The sequence below is a fragment of the Sitodiplosis mosellana genome, unplaced genomic scaffold, assembly GCF_009176505.1.
Source record: "Sitodiplosis mosellana isolate CC-2019 unplaced genomic scaffold, AAFC_SMos_1.0 Smas_scaffold_6197, whole genome shotgun sequence".
Taxonomy (NCBI): domain Eukaryota; kingdom Metazoa; phylum Arthropoda; class Insecta; order Diptera; family Cecidomyiidae; genus Sitodiplosis; species Sitodiplosis mosellana.
In genome coordinates, this window is record NW_022601438.1 from 8558813 (window position 1) to 8584993 (window position 26181).

General features: G+C 37.1%; 4 protein-coding genes across 9 annotated transcripts in view; 1 reads left to right on the plus strand and 3 right to left on the minus strand.

Annotated features, from left to right (window-relative positions):
* Positions 1 to 762: 762 nt before the first annotated feature.
* Positions 763 to 3082, minus strand: LOC129577111 (dorsal-related immunity factor Dif-like). The gene is made up of 5 exons (XM_055463573.1): positions 2865 to 3082; positions 2592 to 2773; positions 1773 to 2267; positions 1482 to 1679; positions 763 to 1364 (listed from the first exon to the last, which is right to left on the minus strand). Exons 1-5 carry the CDS (start codon positions 3080 to 3082, stop codon positions 763 to 765), a joined length of 1695 nt encoding a protein of 564 aa, XP_055319548.1.
* Positions 3083 to 6146: 3064 nt separating this feature from the next.
* Positions 6147 to 8310, minus strand: LOC129577134 (inactive peptidyl-prolyl cis-trans isomerase shutdown-like). The gene has a single exon (XM_055463620.1). It carries the CDS (start codon positions 7971 to 7973, stop codon positions 6669 to 6671), a length of 1305 nt encoding a protein of 434 aa, XP_055319595.1. The 5' UTR covers positions 7974 to 8310; the 3' UTR covers positions 6147 to 6668.
* Positions 8311 to 8851: 541 nt separating this feature from the next.
* LOC129577448 (BTB/POZ domain-containing protein 6-B-like) lies at positions 8852 to 10526 on the plus strand. The gene has a single exon (XM_055464472.1). The coding sequence runs from the start codon at positions 9137 to 9139 to the stop codon at positions 10460 to 10462; it is 1326 nt and encodes a 441-aa protein (XP_055320447.1). The 5' UTR covers positions 8852 to 9136; the 3' UTR covers positions 10463 to 10526.
* An 840-nt stretch (positions 10527 to 11366) lies between these two features.
* The window catches only part of LOC129577449 (uncharacterized), a 56678-nt gene continuing 41863 nt past the window's right edge, over positions 11367 to 26181 (minus strand). For 5 of the 6 annotated variants that reach the window (XM_055464476.1, XM_055464477.1, XM_055464475.1 and 2 more), the window contains exons 4-15: positions 24090 to 24125; positions 23711 to 23933; positions 21843 to 21970; positions 21569 to 21694; positions 20941 to 21407; positions 17847 to 20812; positions 16610 to 17668; positions 16047 to 16488; positions 15611 to 15742; positions 15143 to 15476; positions 14938 to 15037; positions 11367 to 14738 (exon numbers count right to left, since the gene is read on the minus strand). In XM_055464476.1, the coding sequence (XP_055320451.1) occupies positions 14552 to 14738; positions 14938 to 15037; positions 15143 to 15476; positions 15611 to 15742; positions 16047 to 16488; positions 16610 to 17668; positions 17847 to 20812; positions 20941 to 21407; positions 21569 to 21694; positions 21843 to 21970; positions 23711 to 23933; positions 24090 to 24125 (6200 nt within the window). In that variant the 3' untranslated portion in view covers positions 11367 to 14551. The remainder of the gene's footprint in view (positions 14739 to 14937; positions 15038 to 15142; positions 15477 to 15610; positions 15743 to 16046; positions 16489 to 16609; positions 17669 to 17846; positions 20813 to 20940; positions 21408 to 21568; positions 21695 to 21842; positions 21971 to 23710; positions 23934 to 24089; positions 24126 to 26181) is intronic. The other variant, XM_055464478.1, reaches the window with a different exon arrangement.

Sequence of the window (26181 nt, forward strand, 5' to 3'; positions counted from 1 at the left end):
CCGATACCAAAATCTAACTTAGGTATATCATTTAGCATGCTAAAGATGCATGTGATTCTGTTGCATTTCATCCGAACAATGTCTGCAACTAGCACGATGGTGTTCAGGTAAAATACGCCTCATTGTCATTATAATCATCTCACCCGCTTTGGAACTTTGAATTCTTTCACTTGTTGAGCCGTTCTTCAAGTGACTATTTTTAATACCATAAATTAACAACAACAAAAAACTGCAATATTGACTTCTTTTATATTCACTTTTATTGGTTTCAGTCAAAAACTATGTGTTAACGTCCACATCATTGGCATCATTAATCGTCAAATGGCAATTCATTTTTCGAAAAATCTCAAATTCCGGAAAGAAATTCGCAACAAGTCTTTTCTATAAACAATCGATTGGAAATGCAAGCTTACCGAGGACATCCCCTTTTGACTGGTCTTAGATAACGCTATTTTATTTACGTAAACTAACAACTTTTTTTTTCTCGATATTTCAGTTAATCCTGTTTATTTAATGAATGGTATCTTTTGGCTCATATTCTGTTTGATATGACATTAGAATATGTTATATATAATGATACCGAAGTACATCCATTGGGTATTTGTTAATTCGTTAATTTGAGATGTGAAAACAAATCGAAATAATAATATTGTTGGATGAAAATGTTCTATGGAATAAATCGAAGCTACACATTTCAACCGGTTTCTTTCTCATTTATTGCTAATTTGATATGTTTTTTTTATCATGTCGAAATCTTTGGCATTATAGTTTAATGCTATCAAAACTCATTCCAATGCCATCGATGTCGCTCACATTACTGTCTTCGTTCAAACACAATTTGATCAGCTCGGATGTATCTGTGCCATGTACCAAATCGGAATAATTTGTATCTTTTTCTTCGGCATTATCGTTTATTGTGGGGGCATTGGTGGCAAAATTTTCGACGGTTTTATTAGAATCCATGCTATTATCATTGTTGTAGGTGAATGGTATGCAATTTATGGCCGAATTTGTGGAATGGTTTTCAATTGGATTCATCACTCGATTCATGTATCCGTCGTGCTGTTGGCCATTTGATTGAGACGGCTGTTGAGACATAGTTGGTTGTAATATCGGCTGTGGATTGCATGATGCTTGTGCAATCGATGGCTCACCAAAAAAGCCATTGGCATTCTGATGCTGGGCATATGGCGTATAATAGTACGATGGATAGTTTGAATTGGAGTATGTGCCACATGGAAAATTGTATTGTACATCATATGAGTTTGTGTTGGTCATTTGGTGTTGATAGTGCGGTTGAATCGATGTTTGGTACCCATTTTGTGCTTGATTGTTCATGTGACCATTCTCTTTGTCGTCTTCACCTGAAAATGGTAGAATGAAAATATTAAAATTTCGGTATAAACATTTTTTTTTCTTTCAGAGAAATTTGTTTCAGATTATGAACAAAAGTTAAATTTGATTGAATTTGGCAATCTTACCCAAATTGATAAGTTTCGGTGGATTTAATGGTCGTTCCATCGAGTTAGTCCTATTCGCTTTGGGCAAAATATTTTCGTCCAGAATGTTTGGTATAAATTTTGGCTTTTCCGCTTTTTTCAATGGTACTCCCCTCGAACTCAGTGATTTTTTCACAGATTCATTTACTTTTGTTTGCTTTTTGCGCTGTAATTGAATACCTTTCAATGGAAAAAGAGCAAGAACAAAGAAATATCGTTAGAATAAGAAGAATTCGACATTCAACGAAGATAAGATACTGAACTGATACATACTATGTGCATTGGGTAGGTATGTAAACGGGATTGGTTCGCTGACTTCACTATCCGATGGTCGAATCAGCTGAACAAACACTTTGCGTGGCTCTTGAATGTCGTGCTCATTGTAGCTTGGTGTTCGAAGTGCAATTCCATATTGATGGTGAACCCGCAATGATTCGGAGTTTTTGTAGTTAATCTCTTCTTTCCAGATGATTTGCCGATCGGCATTTTCTTCATAGAATAAAACGGAGATATCTTCACGTTTTACTTTGTCGCAGAAGATAAATATCCTTTCACCACCCGATACGGACGATGTTTGATTCATTTCTATGATTTTCAATGAACCATTGGATTTTTTATCCATAATTGGATCTGAAAGGACATACCCGATCGGTATACAGCTGACTTGCTCCGTTGCATTTCCGTTACTAGTGTAAAGAAAGGCTTCGAAACACATGCGCACACAGTGTAAATCGAAGAGATGCGGTCTTTCAATGTAATCCCAACCACCTAATAAAACGTCGAAGAATGAAGAATTTGTTTTAAATTTGCATTTGAAAAAATGAATTATTCGACAAATCTTTTGAAAGTAATTCTAAAAAAAAATTCCAGTCAAAATTAAAAATAGGTGATCTTATTGCAAACTGAATCCTGTACGAGCCTCTGAAGGTCACGATTCTCTTTTTCGTGCAATGGTTTCAAACAGAACTTTCATAAGGATATGATTTTAGTCTCAGCGTTTCAGTTTTCTCTATGATACAATTCTTTGAAACCAAACACTGGCCGCAACCGCATCCAAAGGCTTTTAAGATAAATTACATAAACGGTTCTCACCTTTCGTTGGATCGATATTCATACTCTTCCGTTGTTTTAATGAGTCATGAATACGTTGCTTTTTAACAAACACAATTCCGACGTCCTTAACTTCAATCTTTTTCCTTTGCGTGACATTGTGTTTCAGTAAAACTGCTCCGCTTTCTAACACTTCTTTCGTTGTTAACTTGTGTGGGTGCTGCCTGAAATGATTGAATTTGAAGGTAGAAATTGTTAATGACATTTGTCAAAAATAAATATGGATTTTCTCAAGGAAATATAAATCGAACGTACTTCGGTGTGCCATTATCATTGTTCGTAACGCAAGTTATGCGTATACCAATCTTTCCGGTGACATTACCAACTTCGATGGTTGGATAGGTTTGTTTGTCTTTGGTTGAATTTACACCAAAAATTGAGCCACTGTGCCGACCTTCGCTCTCATAACGAAAGCGACACGATTTCCCAGCTGGTTGTTCGATAATTTTTAAGTAAGGTGCGTTGGTGGCCATCGTTGGAACAATAACTTGTATCTTCACTAACTTGATCTGAATAAAGATCGCAATGAATTGATGATTCTCCTTTTTTAAAATTGACAATTATTTTCTTTTCAGTTTGGCACTAGATTTGTTCAACTTGGCAATTGTGTGTTGTGATCGCATGGAGCTCTCAAAATCATCTAATGGTAAAATTCAAATATAGTCAAGGTATATAATATATCCTATATATGCAAAATTAAGGTGTTAACAAATGTTTCCCCTAATTTGTCACCTATGTACAGGTACCCATTATATTTTCTTGTTATCAAAATTGTACTCAAAAAATATCTATAAGTCGACCATGCACCTGTATGACGGCAGCACCACACAATTCCCGAAAGATAATCATCATATTTTCGGATTAAAAATATGAAAGTTATTAATTTTCTTGGAAGTGTAAATCTTGATAGATAATTCAATTCTAATCTCAAGCGTAGAATCAGTTCAAGTGGTATCAGTTTAACGCCTTATAATCTGAATAAATCCCCAGAAAAGGACCGTTTACGAAGTTCGTATAAAACCTAAGAAAAATCTCCCATTTTAATACCGACGAAATGGTTTCGGAATTGGTTTTATTGATAATCGCCAATCTTTATGCATTTTTTACTTGGTCTCTGAATTACATACAAAGCAAAAGTGCATTATACAGTTCGACTGCAAACAGATCGGTGTCTGTCACGAGAACATGAATAAAAAGAATAATATTGTAATATGCGAAGAAGAATAAAGTGAAACAAATGTTCGGTGTGCGTGCCTGATTTTTTTCTCTTCTTGTTGTGGCGATCGTTGTTATTCTGGTGCGTTAGCCAATTTATGCATTTAATTTTACATTTGTACTATTGCCACGCAGCAAACAGGTCGATGTCTTGTTTTCGTCTAAGCCAAACATGCATTTCCACTTATATTGGCTTATGTTCTCGTTTACTTATTCACTTGTTCCTTTTCGATCGTTCGCAGGCTGGCTGGCTGGCTCGAATGCGTTGCTCATATAAACACGACGGCAACGATGATGATGCGAAACGCAACCAAAACAATATACGCTAAAATTAGCCAACAAGCAAGGAATTTGCAGATAAAGAGCCAAATATGTAATAATTGTGGCAAGTAAATACGGAAAATAAATTAACAATGTGCCAGGGACAAAGGAGAAATCAAATCATTCGTCACGATGCTATATTCTCGGCTGTTTCTCTTCACTTCCATTTCGTATCGCTGTTTCCTTCGTTCCGTCCGTTTCTCTCGCTCTCACACGCTGTACAATGCGCTTCATCGACATGCGCTTTTTATGCATTCATTGGCCATTGTGCACCGATACACCAACGCTTCCACATTTTAAAATTCGCTTTTACTGCAACTTATTATTAAAACATAAATTGTTTTTGCCCCTTTTTTTCGTTTTCACTCACTCGGACTGAGAAGGAACTTGGACGAAGAATGCGCATCTTGTTGCGCATTTGCAACTCTTCCTCTTTTGGTTGCATCAAAACACATGCACACATATTGATATATTCTTCGTTTTTTTCACTTTAAAATTGCATTCGATATGCGTGCGCGTTTATCTGTTGCTTCTTTTGGCTTTCCGGAATTTAGCCTTGGGCCAAATGTATTTCCGATTGACGTAGAGATCTGGGAGCGCACAAATGATGCGCTGATGAATTTATGCATGAAGACGTGTACTATATTTGGATGCCTGATTCTAAAATCAGATACACACACCATTTTACATGTTGCACCATGCGAATCTGCAATCGTGATTTAAGCGCTATAAACGTTCCGTTCTTGTGGTTTTTCATCGCCAAACAGTATTCACATCGTAATTTTCATACCTTTAGTTGCATTTTTGATGAGTTGAGCTGATATTTTGAACGAGTAAATATAGAAAATTCAATTCTTGCGATGAAAAACTCGGTTTTCTTAAAATCTTCTTATTGTTTATCAGTTTCAATTTTGAGGTTTATGGATTCTGTTTAATTAGTTTCAACCGCGCCTCTTGAATTTAGCGCTTTCTCATTCTTGTTTTTCCAAAATTTAACTAATTTAAGTGATATACACTGTGGTCTGCCGTTCCATACAATTCATTTCAATATCCGGAAAACTTTTACTCTTTATGCAAACCAGTTGAAGTGTTGCTCAAAAGCTTTATGCGCTCTATCAGTGGCGATCTACCGATGGAGACGCCCATATCTTCTTTGTGGTGAATAATGCACTTGCAATATGATTTCAACTTACGTGCACATTGCTTACACACAGAATGCCTAACGCGATGCTTATTATTGGAAATACATTCAACATTTATTATTCAAATAGAGCACAAAATATGGAAATATCGACACAAAAATCGCATAAGGCAATATTTTGTTCAGTCAATTTGTTTGCTCGAACAAACTGTTCAATTTTCCTACAATGCAATAGATGATTGTACTTGATGCACGCAATTTGATAATTTCATGATGATAAGAATAAGAATGAATTGCGTCAAAAAATGCGTTGAATTGAATGCATATTTGCATGAATTGAAAACATTGACTTTGCGACGGACGAGTTGTTTCAATTCAAACCAATTTTTTTTTTTAATTTCTTGGCAATTAAGTTCATGTTCATTGCAATTCGAAAAGAAGGTTTTTCATCATTTCTTTTTGGACCAGTCTTTAAAATTCTTTAGAAAAAAAATTTGATTTTCAGATGGGAAATATCGATTCAAAGCCAAAAAATGGATACATACCACTTGCTAACTCCAATGGAATTAATAACATTTTTCATATCGTTCAAAGATGATTTCTGTAATTCAGCATCTGAATCAGACGTTTAGACTACTGGCGTTTATTATATCTCCTCGATTTGTTTTATTGGAACTGAAAGAAACAATTCCACAATGAATCCAGTTCACGCAAGCCGATCACAGAATTTATGTTTGAGAGCGTCTCACAAATTGCATGGAAATGAATGAATATACCTTTGCTGCTGTACATTTTTTCTTCAATATCAATGATTCGATCAGAATCCAAGCGCCAAATGATCAAGAAAACTTCACTCGAAATTTTCTATTCGATAATAAGTTGAATTTTATTTATATCATTTGATTTTGATATTTTCAGCAAAGAATGAGTTATACATGGATTTATCTTATTTTCTAAGATGATTATTTTTTTGAAAAAATTCTTGAAATATTTCACTAAATTATGATTTAAACCGCTGGTAATTTGGTTTTGTTGGTGTGTTTTCGTTTCTATCATTTCAAAATGTACGGAATTTTGTTGGTTTTAAATTGATAATTGACTTATTTTTCCTGCTGAGAATTGATATAAGATTTTCTTAAGTAACTAACAAAAAATCTTCGGTAATATGGGAGATGTTTGAATCTATGGTAATTCAAAAGGAATGATTTTATCAAAGGCTGCGCTAGCACAGAGATATTTCGAAAATCAAAGAAATTCGATTTTTTTTTCTTTATATTCGAAGAACAAAATAAAATTTGAAAAATGATGATAAACTCTAAAGGAGTTTAAACATGAGTTAGCTAGAGCAAAATCATCGAATCGACTAATCTGCATTTTCCTCATTAAGCTAATTTCTTGATGAAATATTTACGCTGACCGTCGCTGCCGCTATTCATCTGAAGCTCGTACGATGCGTCGTTCTCGACGGCTTCTTCGACCATTTTCAGTTCTTGGGCAGTGTATCCGACGAGTGGTGCACTTGTACCGATGTCAAGTTTCGCGAATGAATCCATGATTCCATTCACACTGCCGTGATCGCCTTTACCTTGTGCCTTGTTCACTTGTGGCTGTGGTTTCAACTGGAATGCACGTTGCAAAAAGCCCTTCATCTCGTTTTTGTACTTGTCACGCGCCTTTTGAATGTCATTGAGTGTGCTGTTCACGCTTTCATTGTGTGGATCAAGCTGTTGTGCCCTACGCAGCAAAACAATCGATCGGTTGTAATCATCATCTACTTTACTGCGTGCGATCGCTTCGTTCACCAGAACATTGACATTCCTATCAACATCCGAAATTTGACGCAGACGTGTCACATTTTCAAAGGCTTCTTTGTAGTTTTCGATTTTGATGTAATAATCGATGAGTTTCTCGTATACATCGGCGAAAATCTGATTCTTTTCCTTGAGCTCGTCACCATTTTCAATGTCACAAAATTGCAGGCGCTGTAAGATCTGCAAATTCACCCGAATGGCACGTTCAAATTCTCGTTTGCGGCACAAATCGCTAACTTTCTTTTGCATTTCCATCACTTTCTCTTTGACCAATCCAAATTTCCGCAGCTCATCACCGCTCAATTCATCGCAAGCATTTTCGGAGCCAATCTCACGGAAATTCACCAATTTTGCCACCAATAAAATGTCTGCTTTCGGCTTGATTTTAACATTGCCGGCGTCGTGGCCGAACTCACCAAACATCAATGTGTAGCTGATGATGAAATGCGATTCTTCACCTTTGCACATCGTTTCAAGGGCATACCAAATTCCGGGAAACAATTCGTCATACAAATTGGTTTTGACGCCGCAACTTGAATCGTACGAATTCTCCTCTCTCTCCATGAACATACTGTACGACCATTGAATGCGGCATTTTCGTCGGCCCATCGCATCGCCGTTTCCTTCGAAGATTGTGCGCTTGTAAATGTTGTACTCCGGAATTTTCACCATTGTCGTTTTCAGCTCGTCGAAACTTTCCAGCCATGGTGTTGCTTTTGGCTTTGCCTCCTCGTTCATATCATCGTCTTCAATCAAATTATCGTCGACATTGTTGACCAATTGATTTCGATCCAATGTGAACATTATCGGTTTCTCCAATAATGAACTGTCAATCTTGATTGGATTTTCCAATTTTATCGCGTCGTTCATATCCATGGCGAGGTTTTTCTATCACAAAACTCGCAAATGTAATGAAATGTACGTTAAAAAAAACTCTTTCGGCTTCTTGATACAGAACGCTTATTATTAACACACAAAATTGTGTCGTTGATCACACTGGCTACTCACACACTGAATCAGTCACGATGCGTTTCCAATGGGAATGAGAATGAGCGAATGCATAATCAGATTGTGATTTGATGTGTGTAGCAGTTTTGACAGTTGCTTTGCATTTATTCTCGTTTGACATGTTGTCAGCAGAAAACCGCGCGTAAATTATGAATAAACCGGGTGAGATTGTGTTGCCTTAGCAGCTCATTTTATGCTTGTGGTGCTGCCTTTAATGCAATACTTGAATTGTGTTCAAATAAACTAAAGAATGGACTCAACACAAACACTCGAATGAGATTATTTTCATGAGCGCTTTTTGTTGTTTATATTCGATCGGAATGTGGACCGTTTTAATCATTATTTATTAATAAATATGTTTCCATGATTTTGCTACATTCAATATTAGTTGAATTTCATTGGATCGCTAAAGGATAGAACCGAAATTCAATACGAGTGTGTATTGTGTGGATAAGCAACAAATTTACACCAACACACAACAAATTAGCATAGGTTAATATGGACATTGGCTTTGTGCAAGCATAACATTGTGACTCTAGAACAGCGGTTATGTGTGTGCCGCTTGTCGTATCGCTCGGTTCATCACACAGACATGAACAGTGACCATTTGTTATTCGAAACGAAGTGAGATGCAAAACCAAAATACGCACACACAGTTACCGGATCAGTTTTTTTTATCGTTCATTTGATGCCATCATCAATATCGTCCACACTTCACACACTTGTATCGCTTTGTGTGTCGATGTTTCTCCTCCGTTGTGTCAACGATATTGTGTTTACCACTACACTATTTTTTGGAGCAAAAACGAATACACTGAACGCTGTGGCTTTGCGCTTCTTTTGCATGAGTGTGTCAAATCCATTCGCTACTTGTCAACGTCTCAAGTCAACATAGCAGATTTTCCAAGTTCCGTATTCAACATTCACTCTGAAAACATTAAAACCGTATTCAAAGTTTCAGTTTTTGCTTGCAAATTAAATATCAAACAATTTCCATACTTTCGATACATTCGATTTGGTATACTGTTAAAATGGCAAACGTGTTGAAAAGTAGCGCTTTGTCCGATGCGATTGCAAAGATGTATCTCAACGAACAATTGGCCAACGTTCATTTCGAATTCAAAGTCAATGACGAAATTGAAAAAGTTCCAGCGAACAAAGGTGTATTGGCTGCTCTCAGCCCGGTGTTTCATAAAATGTTCTATGGATCGCTGACAGAGAAAGGTGACGTTGCCATTACTGATGCGGATGCCGATGGATTCAAGGAATTTCTCCGGTTGTTCTATATGAGTGAGGTGACTCTTACTATGGAAAATATGGAGATCGTTGTTCGTTTGGCCGACAAATACGATGTCCTCGAACATGTCAACGCATGTGCTACAATTTTAAAAACCCAATTGACACCGGATAACATGTGCTGGAGTTATCAGTTGGCTGTGAATCTCAAAAATGAAGAAATGATCGAGTTCTGTGAGGACCAAATCGTCAAGTCGCCGAAGGAAGTTTTTGCCAGCGATTCATTTAAACGCTGCGACAAAAGTACTCTAAAGCGAATTCTGGAGCTGAGCTTGATCTGCGCAGAAGTCAACGTATTCGATGCCTGTTTGACGTGGGCCAAACATGCATGCGAAAAAAACGATTTGGATGCAGCGCAAGCAGTAAATTTACGAACTCAACTCGGCGACTGTTTGAAGTTGATTCGATTTGGTGCAATGACAAACGATGAATTTTTCAAACGTTACGTGTCGCTGAAAGAATTGTTCACATCGGAAGAGTTCGAAGATATAACACTTACATTATTGTTGAAGGAACACAAACCGAAAATTTTCAATCGAAACCCTCGATGCTACACATGGGATGCTTCAGATGTTTTACAATGTTGGCGGAAAACTAAACATGGAGGGTCGAAAAAGTACATAAAAACTTCAGAAATAACCTCTTTTTCATCGAATAACCATGTGCTGTTGGGGAAGATTCGAACTACATTTGCCAAAGGCCATTTATCTAAACTAATTGGAACAAAGATCGAAGTAACTATCACCGAGCGCAAGGACCTCGCATTTGAATCAACTGTATTGCCAAAAGTTCTTTTTGAATACACATCATTGTTTGACTCTAAGGTGGCTGAGCTGGTAGTGATCTTGCCGCAGCTGATTCTGATTAAGCCACAAAGAATGTATGAAGTTCGCTTGGAAGTTCAATCACCTGATGGATGCTGGTATTACTCAGACTGTCAGCCAATGGGTGAAATGGAAGACGGGACCAAAATTCAGTTTCATCGAAATCCAAACCTGGACTATGATAACCTATCCAATGGCTGGATTTCTTGTTTGTACTTCAACAAAGTTTTGGATTAAAAATAAGGATAAAGATTTTTTTGGAAAAAAGTTCAATCCAATGAATAAAATACCAATTTAAAAACGTATCTTCTTGATGTACTTTCTATGCTTCACTCAGAATGTAAGCCAAAGTTGGAATCTCGATATGATATGTAAAATTGTACAAATATTCTCTCTCTCAAGAAAAAATATATCTCTTGTCATTGAGCTGAGCGCGCCCGCGGAACACTTATTTCAAATCAAACGTAATTTCGATCGTTTCAAATTTCGAGCAACATTCGAATTTGTTTCATTTGCTGGCATAAGTGAGTCGGTAAAAATTTGCCGAATCCATTCGGTTTATTGCTGACAGCTCACATTTCAACCCAAAATCGATGAATTTCAATTTATTTGTTTCGGTATTTTTGCTGGAGAGAGAGAGAAAAAGGCGGTGTTTGTCTTTCTACAAAAGACTGAAAAACCGTCACAAACTCAATTCTGTAATTGGTTTCGCAGAGAAAATTGTGTGTATTTCATTTGCGGCAGTAGAAAAGAACTGATTTTGAATTGACATTTCTGGAACACTTCTTTTTCGCAATTTTCATCCTAAACTAGACAAGCGGTAGCTATTAACTGGATGTTGTCGTGTAGGTACTATCATTTCACCGATTTCTTGACATTGTCACATTTTTGTTTCACATCGATTCGTATTGGGTGGTCGGATGGCAACTGGCTACATACACATAAGCCGGTATTCAATATACATTTTTGGAATGGTTGGATTCGTGGTGGACGATTCTATGGTGGATTCAATCGAATATCAATCAAATTGCATAGGGAATTCATTCGAAATATGCGCTGATTTATGATCATCGATGACACTATTGACACTAGATTGGAAAAAAAACATACAGACACAGTGGAAATGAAACGAAAAATCGAATTGCAATATTTGATGTGTTCATTTTATTATTCACTTTTCTTTTTGTTTTATTTGCTTTTTGTCTAAATAAATTTAATTACTCATTAAAATTTAAATCAATAATCAATAATTTACCGGTAGCAATGTCTCATTATCATATTAGAATTAGTAGTTATGTTTGTTTTTGCTTGTATTTTGCTTACGCTTGCTGTTGTTGTTATTAGTTTCTTATTCTTCATTTCATACTTTATCGTTTAGGTATATTTACATCCTGAGATGACGTAGTTATCTAAGAATTTAATCATACAATTTTTCTTCCGTTTTTATTCGCATTCATATCGATTCCATAATCATCAATCATAGTTTAGCGGCAACGGACAGCCGTGCCAATGGCTTCATTTCAATTTGTTTTTTTTTTCTTCTTTCGTTTTGCAACTTTTTTCGGTTTTTATCATATCATTCTTATACAAAAATGTCAACCGAACATATGTTTGCATAGCCTTCTTGTTGTTGTATGATTTTTGTATGAACTTAGCAAATAATTTGTCACTTAAAACCTAGTTTAGTGCAGTCTAAGCATTGTAATTGTTTTTGTTTTATTAGTTTTTTCTCTTGCGATTTTGCATTTCAACGAAATGTTCAATGTTGCAAGCAGACAAATTGTTTGTTGAATATAGAGAAATTTAATGATGGAAATGAAGAAAATGTTTTGAGGTCTGCGCTCTCAGCCAAATCCACGACAAATGCAATATTATGAAATGATTTCGGAAAATTGACCAATGCAAAGGGAAAAAAAGAAGCTAAATGTAACCGATTCAACGGGAATCTCACTCGTTTCAAAATCGCTTTTCTCTACTCAAACACCATGTCTTCCAGCCCATTTGAATGTATAATAAATCTATCATTTATAGAAAATACTGGCACAATGTATTGTTATTCATATCATCATTCTGATATTTAACATTTCTCTTTCGGCTTGGTTTTCATAAAAATTTTTCTTTGTTTTGGCTATGGTGTGTTTAAGCTGACGGCAGTGCCCGAAGCTCAAAATAAATATTCACATCGAAAACAAATGAAATTTTAGTTAAAATTATAATGTATCCCAATTTGCGATTGAAATTTTTCATTCACCTCGATTGGTTTTTTTTCTCACTTATTTTTTGTTGATTTCAACGTTGAACACGTTGAATGTGAATTTCAATCGCATAAATGCCTATGGTTGGTTTGATATGAGCAAACCAAAGGTCTAATTTTTTTTTCATTTATTTGATAGCGAATTTTCAGGCACTGACTGACGGTTAGATAATTTGCTGCATTTTTGATGGTTCTTTTGATTGGTTTTTTTTTGTTCAGCAAAATTCACCCCTTTTCGCCGCATTCACGTGAAATGTGTTTATTTGTTGTTGTCGTCGTAGTAACTTTTTGTAATTTCTTAACGTTAGCATAATGTGTTTTTCAGTACTCGTATTTTAAGCATTTATGGTTATTTGGCAGTAGTTTATTGTTTTTTTTTCTCTTCCTTCTTCTTTCTTTTTATTCAATTTATTCAGCATCATATTTATTCTCTTGCAGTCATCACGCTAAACGTAATCGTCCTAATGTGAAACAAACAAAAAAAAATGAATCCAAAGAATTGCAAAATGTTTCTTTAAACGAGATCAGTCATCATTGATGGGTAAAAATAAGCAATTGCATTGAAATAAAAACAATTTGAAAAATTGAAGAAAAAAAATCGAACTCAAAAGCATTCAACTTCGGCCAGTAAAATGGGTTGCTGTGCTTAGAAAATTGTGTATGTGTGATGATTTCACGAATATGTTTTTCTTTTCTTCAAATTTTATCGATTCAAGTACAAAATGTGTTTTTTTTCTCGTTTTGTTTTAAATGCCACCGGCATTTTTTCATTGTATTTTTGATTTTTGTCAAGAAAATTCCAAGACCAAAATATTTTCCTATTAATATTTACATTGTTTTTTTTTTTTTAGCGCATCGTCTCGGAAAACAAATTCAAATAAAAAAAACATTACATAATTACATAAAATTTCGCACATTAATGAATCTCTTGCGTTGCCATCGTTTCTTGTTTCTAAATCATAAAAAATTACTAAATAAAATAAAGTCTAACTCACAATTTTCAACTGAATTTGTTTTGTGTTAACTAACAAAAATGTTTAGAATTATTAAAAAAAAAAACAGAAGATTCATCGAATTCAATCAAATTCACTGGCTGGTGCTTGTGAAAAATGATAAATAACAAAATGTCAATCGATTTCTAAATTACATGAGGCAAGTGTTTATTTGAGTAATTTGAATATATATTCTATCGTTTGCTTTCCTCTTACACACCCTCTTCCTCTCTTTCTCTCCCACTTCTCATGCGATTTATCGCAATTCATTTTCTAAATTAGTCATGTTTAATTGCAGGAACTCTCTTTATTGGTTGTTGAATGTTCAGCATTTAATTTACTTGTGTTGATGATTAAATTATTGATTAATATCCTAAGCGCACACATACACACCCCTAATTGTGTGTGTCGAGTTTGCTGCTTATCATCGAGAGAAAAAAAAATTGTTTGAGGCATTTTATATGGCTATAGTTTTGGTTATACATTTTTTTTCTGCTCTCTATTTCCATTTCGATTATCAGTATGGTTTTTTTTTATCTCTGTGTCAGTCATTATTTGATCTATTTGAATAGATACATTCAAAAAAAAAAAATCAAAATGAAACAAAACAAAAACGAATCAAAGCAATAAAAAAAAATAAAACAAATAATAAGCACACATGTGTGTGTTCAACATTGGCTCATAATGTTCAAAGTCCCTAGTCAAGAGTGAAATTCAAAATTTGCGAGAAAAAAAAAACAATGAAGCAATGAATGTTTCGTTTTTGTTGCGAAGAAATTTATCATTATTTAATTGCACACGCACACGAAATGTAATTCATCTAAATAATTCATTGCTTGCAAAATGTATTCATTCGTCTTGTTTTGTTGCTTTTGTGTTTGTTTGTTTTTTCTGTTTCTTGGGCGCAAACGAACCTTAAAAAAACAGTTCATTTGTTTTAAATATCTCTTAGTTGTAAATGCAAACTCATTGTTTCGTTTCTTTTGCCGATCTTCTCTCAAAATCCAGTTCAAGTGATCAAAAAATGCGCTGCCCCTAGGTTGGGTCCGATCGTTTTCAATTAGACAAATTGAAATCAAATTAGACAAATTGAAATCTTTGCCGCACTTGTCGAACCAATTTTTTCTTTCCCTTGTATGCAACCGTTATATTTTCGATCAATCGCGAAAAATGGGCTGGACCATCACGAGCCAAAATGAATGTGTCACGCGCCTTACTCAAAAAGTCGATGAAATCACCGTAATGCCGTGGCGAAATGTGCGATAATCTACGGGAGAGAGAGAGAGAAGATAAAACAGTTAAAATGTGATTGAACATTTTGTTTAAAATTATTATTTTTAATATCGTTGTTGAAGTAAAAATTATCCCAGTTTAGCACGCAATTTCAGCGAAATCAAGGGTCATGCTGTTTTTCTTTTAAATGGCGACAACAACAACAAACATATCGAATGAATAAAAACAAATACCTGGAATGTGTGGTATTGACATAGGCTGTGACAGCAGCTTCGAGCAGCTGACGCAACGGAGCCCGATCGTAGCTCAGTTTCTGGCATGTTCGCATATTACCTGGAAAAATTCGTACAACACAAACCGATTCAATTAAATTCCAATTTCTGCGTAAATTGTGCGCGGCACGCTGACCGTGGTAAAAATGCCTAACGAGTAATTTACCTCGATGGTGTGTGTTGTAATGTGAAAGGCCAATGGATGGTGCACAGCATCTGCGTAGAATGTCCGATAGTACCGTCGCACACTGTACATTTTTGATGACCAATGGTATCATATTCGCCAATTCAGCTTTGCCCATCGAATGAGACAGAGCGCACGCCCAATGAATATCATTGATGGCCGGATGAGTGTCTTGATTGTATGCCAAATGCACATTCTTCATCGCCAACATTGAGAGTTTATACGCGCGATCAGCATAGCCGCGATGCTCCATGTAGCGTGCGATTGTAAACAGCTGATTCGAGGTCATTATGTGCGAAGCAGCATCGATAACAATCTTTAGAAAAAAAGAACAAATCCAAGTTAGTACACACATTGATTTTCACACATTATGTATAAGTCGGTTAATTTCCTTGATTCCAATAAAATTATTCCAATGCTTCTAATGGCGTTTAGCGGATATAAACTTACCTGATAGGCCCGTTCAAAAGCGAGTCTATCATTTTCACACAATGTCAACGCATTCAATGCACAGTTTGGTGGATCCTTTGATGCACACTGCAACGCCAAATTGCGGGCACATGCAGCCAATTCATCTTGATGCTATTTGTGATGGAAGAAGGGAAATATTTTTTTGTTATTTGGCGATAAAAAGCGATTTTTTTTTAATAGAAAATTCATTTTAAACGGCAAAACAGCCCAAAATCAAGACAAAAAAAATGAAAACAACATGTAAAAATAGAAACACACTTCAGAAATAATCAATCGAGTCGGCAAAAACATTTATGGGAGAAATTATAAATTCAACGATAAATTTCATCTTATCAAACTCGTTTTCATTTAAATTTTATTTGTATCCGACTCAGAAATTGCTGAAAGCCAAAAAACCAAAACAAAGTATATTTACCATGACACTCAAATTGAGCCGAGCTGAATGTGACATAATTGTGGTTGCAACTGGACCGGTGGCTTCGGTTGGTGTGAATAATTGGAACCAATTTTGCATGATGGCCATCAATGCATCCAGACCCAATTGCGTTGCACAGGTCACAAGCCAACGAACCATCTCGCGACGACGCCAATTCAAGCATGTCAATGTCATTCGCATCACTTGCAATCCCAATTCGAATGCAACGCCCAACAGTGTGCGATTGCGATGATCACTTTCCGGTGTTGCAAAGCGGAATGCATCCTGAGCGAGCTTGAATAGGTGTGATGAACTGTGAATATTACGACGAGCACTTTCCAACACTTGAGATAAACGAGCTGGATCGCCTTTGGCAGCACTAAGCATTGTGCTGCTGAGTGAACACTGTTGAGTCTCCAAATGGCCCATAATCCACCAGCGGCTGTGAAAAGACGAAAAATTCATTTTAAAACGGGTTTAGACGATTTGTCTTCAGACAACTCAATACAGATCTCAACGAAAAAAAAAATAGATGGTCCAAATTAAAAAAAGGCCCAACTCACCTGGGGTATCTAGACAAAACGAATCCATCATGTTGATTATTGTGTGGACCGGCCAATTCCATGCTATTCTCCATTTGCATATCATTTGGACACTCTTCGAGGATTGGCAGACGCATTGCGCGCAATCCCACGAAGAATGCCAAATCATCGTAGTGTGTCAACAGTGATGCGAATAAGAAACGTGCCAATGTATGCATTGGAATTGATTCAGGATGAATGGAAACGCCCAGACCACTGGTTGGACCGCCATCCAACAATTGGCTGGTTAATTGCTTCAAAATTTCAATCAACAATCTATCTAATTCGACGTGTCTTAAGCGTTGAATTAATTGATCCTGTTGCTTGCAGATCACGTGCTGTGAGTAGAGCCCATGTGGCATGTTACGTTGTTTGGCGAGCGCCAAAGCGGCCGATTCAAAGCCAAGCGTTAAATAGGTTTCATTTAGATCGTTGCTATGTGGAACGGGCACATGTTGATATCGTGGCGGAATTAGACTACCATCTTCAGCCGCCGATGTAACGCTATCGAATGATAAACGGCCCATGTCGGGTCCGTTCATTGCATCCGGAATGATACAGGCTTCGGTTAAGCAATCAAATATGCAAGCGACTGCATCAAGTGGGAACTCAATGTCACAGCCAACGGTGCAATCAATACAGTTCGATGTGCAATTCGGTTTTTTGTTACTAGTAAATTCGCTGGGTAATTGCATGGGAGCACTTGAACTGGATGATGCTTTGGATGTGGATGCGCCAACATTGATACCATTCGATGTTGATGGGCCGGGCTGTGGATTATGACTTGATGAACTACCACCAGCAACACTATGTGATTGCTGCGATAATGAGGGTTGTACCGACGAACGGAAGCAGTTGCATGAATACTCTTCGCGTTGCTTCTGTAGGCAACGATTCATTGGATGAATATTTTCGAAGCTAATATTACGACCGAAATAAATGTTATTGGATGAACGATTCATATGACTCGCATGCGAGAACGATGATGATGGACCAACGTTCGAATGATTCGCTGAATTTGAACAATGGCACGGATGATGGCTGTAAATTAGAAATGAAAATTGATTTTAGTTGAGATTTTCATACGGAATTATTGGTTTCGGACTAAAAAAAAAACTTTCGATTCCAAAACAAACGTATTTGGTTCACACATTTTCTATGTGTTTACAATTTCGATTTACAAAAGTAAAAATTCTCCCCCCCCCCAAAAAAAACTCACCTCATGTGATGCATTTCGTTGCGGCAACATTTTGGTTTGTTGTCATTTGAAACATTGCAGCAGTAGTTTTTGACACAGCATTGGTTTTTCGAGTGTTGTGAACAGGCATGTTGTTGTGGCAACTCTCCATTGTTGATTGGAATATTTCTCGCATGATTTTCATTATGGTTACCGGGCACGGAATTCGATCCGCTTGCATTTGACGTTGAGGCAGAGCTACTGCCAGCAGCCATGCCACTTGTCGATGGTTCGTCAGCTTTTTTGTTATCGCAACTACGGCAACTACCGCTTTGACTGCTGCTTGATTCGTGTCGCATGGGCTGTCTCGGTTGCATTGGTGCGTTAATCATTTCGCGTAGTTTGAGATCGTGTGAGCATCGATTTGCCGAATTGCCGGAATTATTTTGAAAATTTCCATGCAAATGATTGTTCATACCAGCAGCACTACCACTGCCACCGCCGTGCTCCATGGAATCACGACTGCAATGTGGTCGTGAGTGATTGTACATGTTACCATGTCCATACGGTACATCATTTGCTGGCATATGATGATTTTGCTGATGCTGAGGACGGTGCATTACAATACAATTGTCTGAATGGCACTGGCCACCGCCGCCATGATTTCCATTTGGCATATGCGTTGGATAGCCATTGCCACCATATCGATAGCTATTCGAACCGAAATGATTGGAATTGAATCGTTGATCGAACATATTTCCGCCGTGCATCGGTGCGAAATTGTTGCGGAAGTATGGCGGATGCATACCATTGCCATTCATATTGAAACGATTTGCATTGTAGCTATTGTTAAATGAGTTTTGGTAACCGACACGTTCGCGTGCCTCTAAGCATCGTTTGCAACCATCATTGTTCATACCATATCGATAAGACGAGTGATAATCAAAGCGATACATTTTATATCCGCGATTTGACATTGATGATGATGATGACGACGCATATCCACCCATATTACTATTGCGTGTGCTATCATAAGAGCGTTTGCGGCTATTGCTGCTGCTACTACTATTATTACTATTATTTGGCTGGTTGCCATTTGAATTGCGGCTGGTCGATGGTTCCATTGTGTTTGTGGGATTTTTTGACGATGGTGACGATGATTTCTGGCAATTACAATAACAATTATTGCCTTTCTTCGGGATATCATCGTTGCATGGAATATTTGCAAAGGTCTGATAACGTTTCCATATCATTTGTGCATCTTTTTGCACTTGTTTCATGGTACGCACCACGCTGACCGACAACCGAAGAGCGGCTTCCGTGTGGCCATGCGATCGAAGTGAATCAACTCGTGCGGCACACATTGCCAACGGCTCATGCCACAATGGTTGACCGGCTACATTGAAATTTGCCTTTAGCGTCGTCAGAACGGTTAACGATGGTTTACTGGAACCGGCCGTTTGAACTGCGTTCGAACTGCTGATCGTATATGTGTTGCTAGCTAAAATATTTTTCAAATGTTGATTATCCCATGTCATATTGACGGCGTCCAATGCCTTGTGGAAGATTGTGCGTGGCGCTTTGTTTCGGCTCGATGCCGAGCCATTGTTCAATTTTGCTCGCTTATTGGGCCGAACATTATCGAGATCAGCGTTATTATCACGGTGTCGGACAGCAGCACGATTGTTCAATGCTTCTTGCTCCTGTTCTTGTTCTTGTTCTTGTTCTTGTTCTTGCTCTTGCTCTTGCTCTTGCTCCTGTTCCTGGTGCGCCTCCGCATTCTCTGCATCGGCATTTGCATTGAGCGCCTTGTTCTCTGGTTCGGCGTTCTCCAACACTTTCTCCTGTTCTGGCTCGGGTTTTTTGACCATCTCCGATGATGATGATGATGCAGCCGATGAGGATGATGAGGAGGATAAAGAGGATGATGTTGATGGTTCATTCTTAGCTGTACACTTTTCGCACGGACCTTTCGGCAATTCTAAACACATCTTTGACGAATGACCATTCACATGATCCAATTTCGCCTCGAAGCACGTACACTTCAATGGTGTTGGCTGTTTTACCGGTTGTTCTTCGCACTCCATGTCATTGTCATCGCTGTAATCGGCAATTTTATCATCGATATTCTTGTTAATTCCAAAACCGCCCAAATTCTTGCGATTGTTAAACTCTTCGTCATCATTTTCGGCACACATTTTCCCGCACGACGACGGTCCGCCCTTGTTGTGCGACTCACGTGATTCGTCGAGGCTCTTAAAACAAACGCCAAGATCTTCGCAACAATCGGTGCTATTGCAATTGTTACACTCAACATGTGGGCCATTTTTGATGGCGCATTTTCGACATTTGCATCCTTTCAGTTCGTCGCCTTCGCCATTTCGTAGGTAACTACAAAACTCATCATTCTCATAGAAATTAACCTCTTCATCCGAATCATTTCGTTCCTTGGCCTGTTCCATGCGTGGATTCCGTTCGACAATAATATTGCCAAGTGTTGGTTTATCATTCTCATAATCCATATCCATTGATTCGCGTGAGCTTTCGTCGTTGACAGTTGGCGGTGCAATTTCCAAATTTAAATTGCATCCCGAACTTTCACCTAAAATTGGCAACTCATAATTACCGCGGCTATTTTCATCGAATGCATCGGGTCGAGGATCGTCCGCAATATTTGCTGCATTTTCACGATTATCCATTTGATAATCGATACGTTCGAGCATAACGTTATGTGGCCGCTGTTCATCCTCTTCATTGTTATTCGGTGCGTTATTGTTCACTTGCATATCTTCATTTTCACCGTCCACTTGATTATCATCCATGTCGGCATCGGAATCCGAATCCGATTCGGAACTGTCATAGTTGTCATCGTTGTTGTTATTGTAATTGTCACGATTAGGTTGCTGTTGTTGCTGTTGATTTCGTTGGTACATCATATTTCGGATGTTATTCTCGCGGAAAAATCGATTTCGATCACGTTCACGTATCCGATGTGACCGCTCACGATACTGTGCGGAATAGAAGATTTTTGAAATTAGTTTTATTTTCATTCTCATTCATTTGTTTTTTATTGTTTGAATTTATTTGTGGAAATTTTTATTTTTTTTTTCGCTAAAGTATGATATGAAATTCTTACATTTTCCGGTCGACCGGGTGGTCGAAAGTCTGGATCTTCCTGTGGACACACTTCATTTTTCGACCATTTATCCAGCAATGCTTTCCAATGCATACGTTCGGCATTTGTGGCGCGCGGATTCAGTACAATGCACACCCACAGCATACCCAATTGATCCCATAGCTGTCGACATTTTTCATTCATCGGTGTTCCGTTGCTTTTCCACAGCACCAGCCTTGGATCATTTAAAAATTGCTCCGTGATAAGTGTTAGCATTCGTGCACCGTTTGAGTCTTGGGCACGCAACATTTCCCGTACTTTGGCAAACAATGAATTCAATTGCTTATTTCCGTTGTAATAGTTATTGCCTTGACCTAAGTAACTTCGAACCGCTTCGCATACTTGTGTCTCATCCAAATGCCATGAGTGCTCATCATTGGTGGCTGCACCGGCCGTTGGATCGGGTGCACCACAAATCGCATTTATTTCTATGGAAACGAAAATGATACGAATACGATTACGGAAAAGAAAGTCAGTCAATGTTTTTATTTTCTCCTTCGTAGAGAGAGAGAGAGAGCTCTCGAGATTAACATATTAAATATATGATACGGCGGGAGGTGCTCATAAGAGGAATGAATAAGAAATTTACCAGATTTCTGTTGTAAAATCTCATCGGCTAAATTCTGTGCAGTCGGCAATACTTCGGTATGATGCGCTGATATAAGATATTGTACGAATTTTTGCAATTGTTGTCTATTCATTTGGAGGAGGGTTTCTGCAGCCAAGAAAAAAACATCGTTCAAGAATAAATGAATAATCCAATCAAACGCAAAAAAAAGAACTTAATGGAACAACATGGCTGCCAAATCGACCAAACAACAATAACAACAAAAATAAATGACACTTTTGTTTTTGTTTCTTACCAGATATAGGAACTCGTAGTTTAACTGTTTCGGCATTGCGTATTCGATAAAGTGATAATGCGACGACATGGTGGCACCAAAAAATATCACGTGTGTCGCAACTGCATGTGACCGATGTAATTTTGCATCTGAAATTGAGACGAGAAATAGACGAAAAAAAAGACATTATTTAACTATCCATTCAATCAGAAAGCGGTTGCTTAATTGGGCGAAAATAATTGAAAAGTTTCGGAGAATTTTTCCCGGCAACAGCGACGAAGACGACAACGACGACGCTCGGTCATTTGTAACGCTTCAAGGCTTCAAGCGAAATACTCAATAATCAGTCGATATACGATATATCAATTTGATTTTAAACGATTTAACGAATGCCAAAGATGTCTGACGCTCGTAATAAATGAAAATGAACACTCATTTCAAAGGCTTCTTGTGTGTGTGTGTTTTTCTGCTGCTTTGCTTCAAATGAGTGATTAATTTAATTTATCTACATTTATCATGCAATCACACTCACAAAAAAGAGACTCGGAAATCGGCAACGCTGTACAATGTACAATACACTCACATAATCGAGGTAAATTACATTAAAATATAGATGAAACAATCTTAATTATTATTTACTAATAAAAAAAACGCATAACAATACAAGAATTGAGGAGGAAAAAAACGTCCCCTCGACAGAAGAAAAAAAAAGAGTCTAATGCGCGTATAATTAGTGAGTATATGAGTTGTAATTAGTTCGAAATACGAGTAATTAAACGTAATTTTTGCTTTCGTTTGATCCAAATAATTACTGCATGTAGGTACATTTTTAATGGGCATATTTCGGTTTGAAAGACGTGAACTAAATGCCGTGGCTTTTTTCTATCTCTGTCTATCTTGAATTAGCTCATAACATTCAATGTCTATCTACTAGTCTATATATATAACATATATATATACGATTATCTTCGATATGCTTGATTTCACAATAAATTTCGATTTAATTTTCCTGAAAGATTGAATTTTCAACCAACGAAAAAAAAACGAAGGAAAAGTAGTAAAAAAAGGAGAAAAAAATCGAGTCAAAATGTGTGTTATCAAGCATTAATTCGGCTTTGATGTTTTATTCTTTATGTGTTATATTCGATCGTTGTGATGATTTATGTACCGTTCATTTTTGTCTATTCCCGACACAGAAGAAATAAAACAAAACTCATTCAATTGCTTGAAACTTAAAAGCAAAGAAAAAAAAAACACACACACATGTTATGCATCAAAAGTTGATTTGATTTGACTGATTATTTAATTTATGAAAGTAAAGGAATGAGGGGAAAAACATGAAAACAAAAAACTAATTAATCGCATTGGAAATTATTCGTTAGTGTGAGCACACCAGGCGCATTTTCTCAATATACATTGATTATCGTTCGGTAATTATCATTCAAGGGTTCATCGAAAGCGCCGTCAAGCAATGCAATCACATTGCAAAGCGGCCAGTCGTTGTGAATGGCAATTCGAACATTTGCAATTTTGCTGTAGACTGTTGATTTATTTTTCTTTCGTTCATGTTCAAGTCAAGATGCGATTTATTTGCCATGTCAAAATCGAATATTTAAAAGAAGATCTAATAGATGTGGTGTGCACCGATGCCGGTGCCTACACACATTAGGAAACAGGTGAACAGAATAGAGAATTTTTTCCGTTTCGTTAGTTGTTCTTTTCTTCTTTTTAAATGCTAATTATATGGCTAGTGATTACAACTGTTTCTCTCTTTTTTATCTTTGTTATTTTTTTTGCTTCTTCTTTTTTTTTTGCTCACTGTTTCATTTCATTCGTTATGTTACGTATATATCGTTACGATTGAAAGTGCGCAGGAGGCGCTTACTCACCGATCAAAACTGACAGACACTTTGTAGCATTTGTTTTCTTCGGCTGGATAATTGGTACCGGCATTATTTGTGTCTCGATCAACGGATGGCAATCGTAATGTCGGTGGTTGATGAGGCGGTTGAGGTTGGACTGGTTGTTGTGGTTGAATTTGTGCTGGTTGCCCCACATTTCCGCCGGCTGCCAAACCTATCGCATCGGGAGCAATTCGATTGTGTATAGCTGCTGCTGAATGACAATACAGCGACGACGACGACGACAACAGAATGAAAAAGGAAACAAATTATTCGTTTTGAACTATAAAACCTATCATTTCTAGGAGTATATATATACGGTGTGTGTTTTCAAATTATAATATTCAATTTCAAGCCAAATGCTCACCTTTTGTTTCATAAACAATGCCACTAAGATGGAATCCTGTAGAGAAATTACAAGACAATAATGTCAAATTAGTAAAATATGCAATTTATTTCATTTGTACTGATTTCAATTTGGTGTTTTTTTCATTTTTCCATTCGAATTGAAAACAAAACGAAAACTCGATTTGCAGGTGTATGAACAAGATTTAAGGCGTTAAAAAGAATGGCATTCACAAAACAAAGCCATAAAGAGAAGCAAAATAAAAAAACAGACACACATCTCTTTTCAGTGGCGATCATAAAAAATAAAACGTTATTTTCATGTCAAATGTTCAATTGCCAACAGAGGCCCATGCAATTGAACAATTAATTCGAAATGATTATTTTGCTTATGTCAATAAATGCACAAGTTGTTTTTTTTAACGGCCAAATCGATGAAAAACCTTTTTTTTCTTTTATAAATTCTCTTCTGCTCTCTTTCCCTATCTCTCTCCGTCTCTGCGAAATCGTATATATGCGAATGCGGAATACTTGTTTTTACCGTAATACACATACGGCGGTACATTCAATAAAACAGAATATGCGAAGCTTAAATGATATTTCTGCTCCGTGTTTCTGATATGGCCTTTGTGACGCACACAATGTGTAAGTATCGGGTGCCGTTTTGTAGTCATTTTGTTTGTCTATTGAATGAATAGGTATTAATATTGAAATCGGTATGTAATTAATGCTCGTATATAACTATTGGATTAAATAGATCCGTATGGAGAGTGCGCTCGCGCGCACACGCGAATGCGTTCCATAAATGGTTTGACAATTTATTGATGTTTAATGTTGAATGTCCAGTGCGCGTACACACGGACGCAAGTGCTCGCGAAAGAGAGAGCATGATATTTATTGGAGAAGAAGAAAAAACACGAAAAGCATTAAACGCTCAAAGAAAAGTTGGTGGCTATCAAGAGAACAAACTAACAAAACGGTATAGGCAACCTGATCGATTAGATGTACAAATGCATCGGTTTTACCGTTAACATAAATAGTGAATCGATAAAGTGCTTTTTAATGATATAAGAAGAATCAAAAGAAAATTCCAATTGATCGATAAAAGATAAGCTTCAAAGACTTGTCATATATATGCTTTCGAAATACTCGAAAATGAGCATTATCTCTCTCTCTCTCTCTCTCTGTGTGTGTGTGTGTGTGTGTGTGCGAGGCTCACACCGCGCTCACACGGTGAGCTGCTTATTATTGTTTTTTTTTTGCTCAAAAAATTGAACTTGATCGGCGCATGCAATCACATCGGTGTAAAACCGGAATGTTGAACTTCGATTTGGCCAGAAATGTTGTCGGTATTTGATTATTTTGAGGCGGTGCGTTGTTTTGTTGTGTGTTATTTGTTTTCGTTTCTTTCTACGTGCGTTCATTCAACGCAGTAATCAAGTGATTTTATGGCATTTCACGAACCTAATGTTTTATTCCCATTGCGCCTTTCACCCAATTGAACGCAAGCCATTCAATTTGTACGAGTAAAAAAAAATGAATATACGACTCAAAGAAATAGGCAATGACGACGAAAAAAAACGAAAGAAAATGAAAAAAACAAATTGCATCGTTTCGTTTCAATATTTGCACGTGTTCATATCTCATGCATCGGTTTCTTTGTCGGGCCTTTTATTTACCGCGTTATAAGCTTTGCGTGTGTTTTCAATTCATTCGGTGTGTATGAATTTGTTTTTTTTTTTCGCTCGCTATCTCTCTCGCGCTTGCCTATCTCTCTTTCCCACACTCTTTCTCTCGATTCCTCGGCAGAAATGCATTTTCAACGTTTTTTTGGGTGACTGTCTCGCTTATGTATTAAATGAATGACCTTAAACAGAAATCGAAATGAATCCAAATATAAAATATGTAATGTGTTATGTACAGTGTACACAGGAAATGGAATGTATCACAATAAACCACAATGCGAGCACATTTTATACATACACTACTCACTCTTTCGTTCGTTCGTTCGTTCGTTCGTTCGTTAGCTCACACTGAATTGTGTATCAGCCAGCCAGTCAGTCAGTCAGTCAGTCAGTCAGCCAGCCGAGAGTTATATATTGTGAATGAACCGA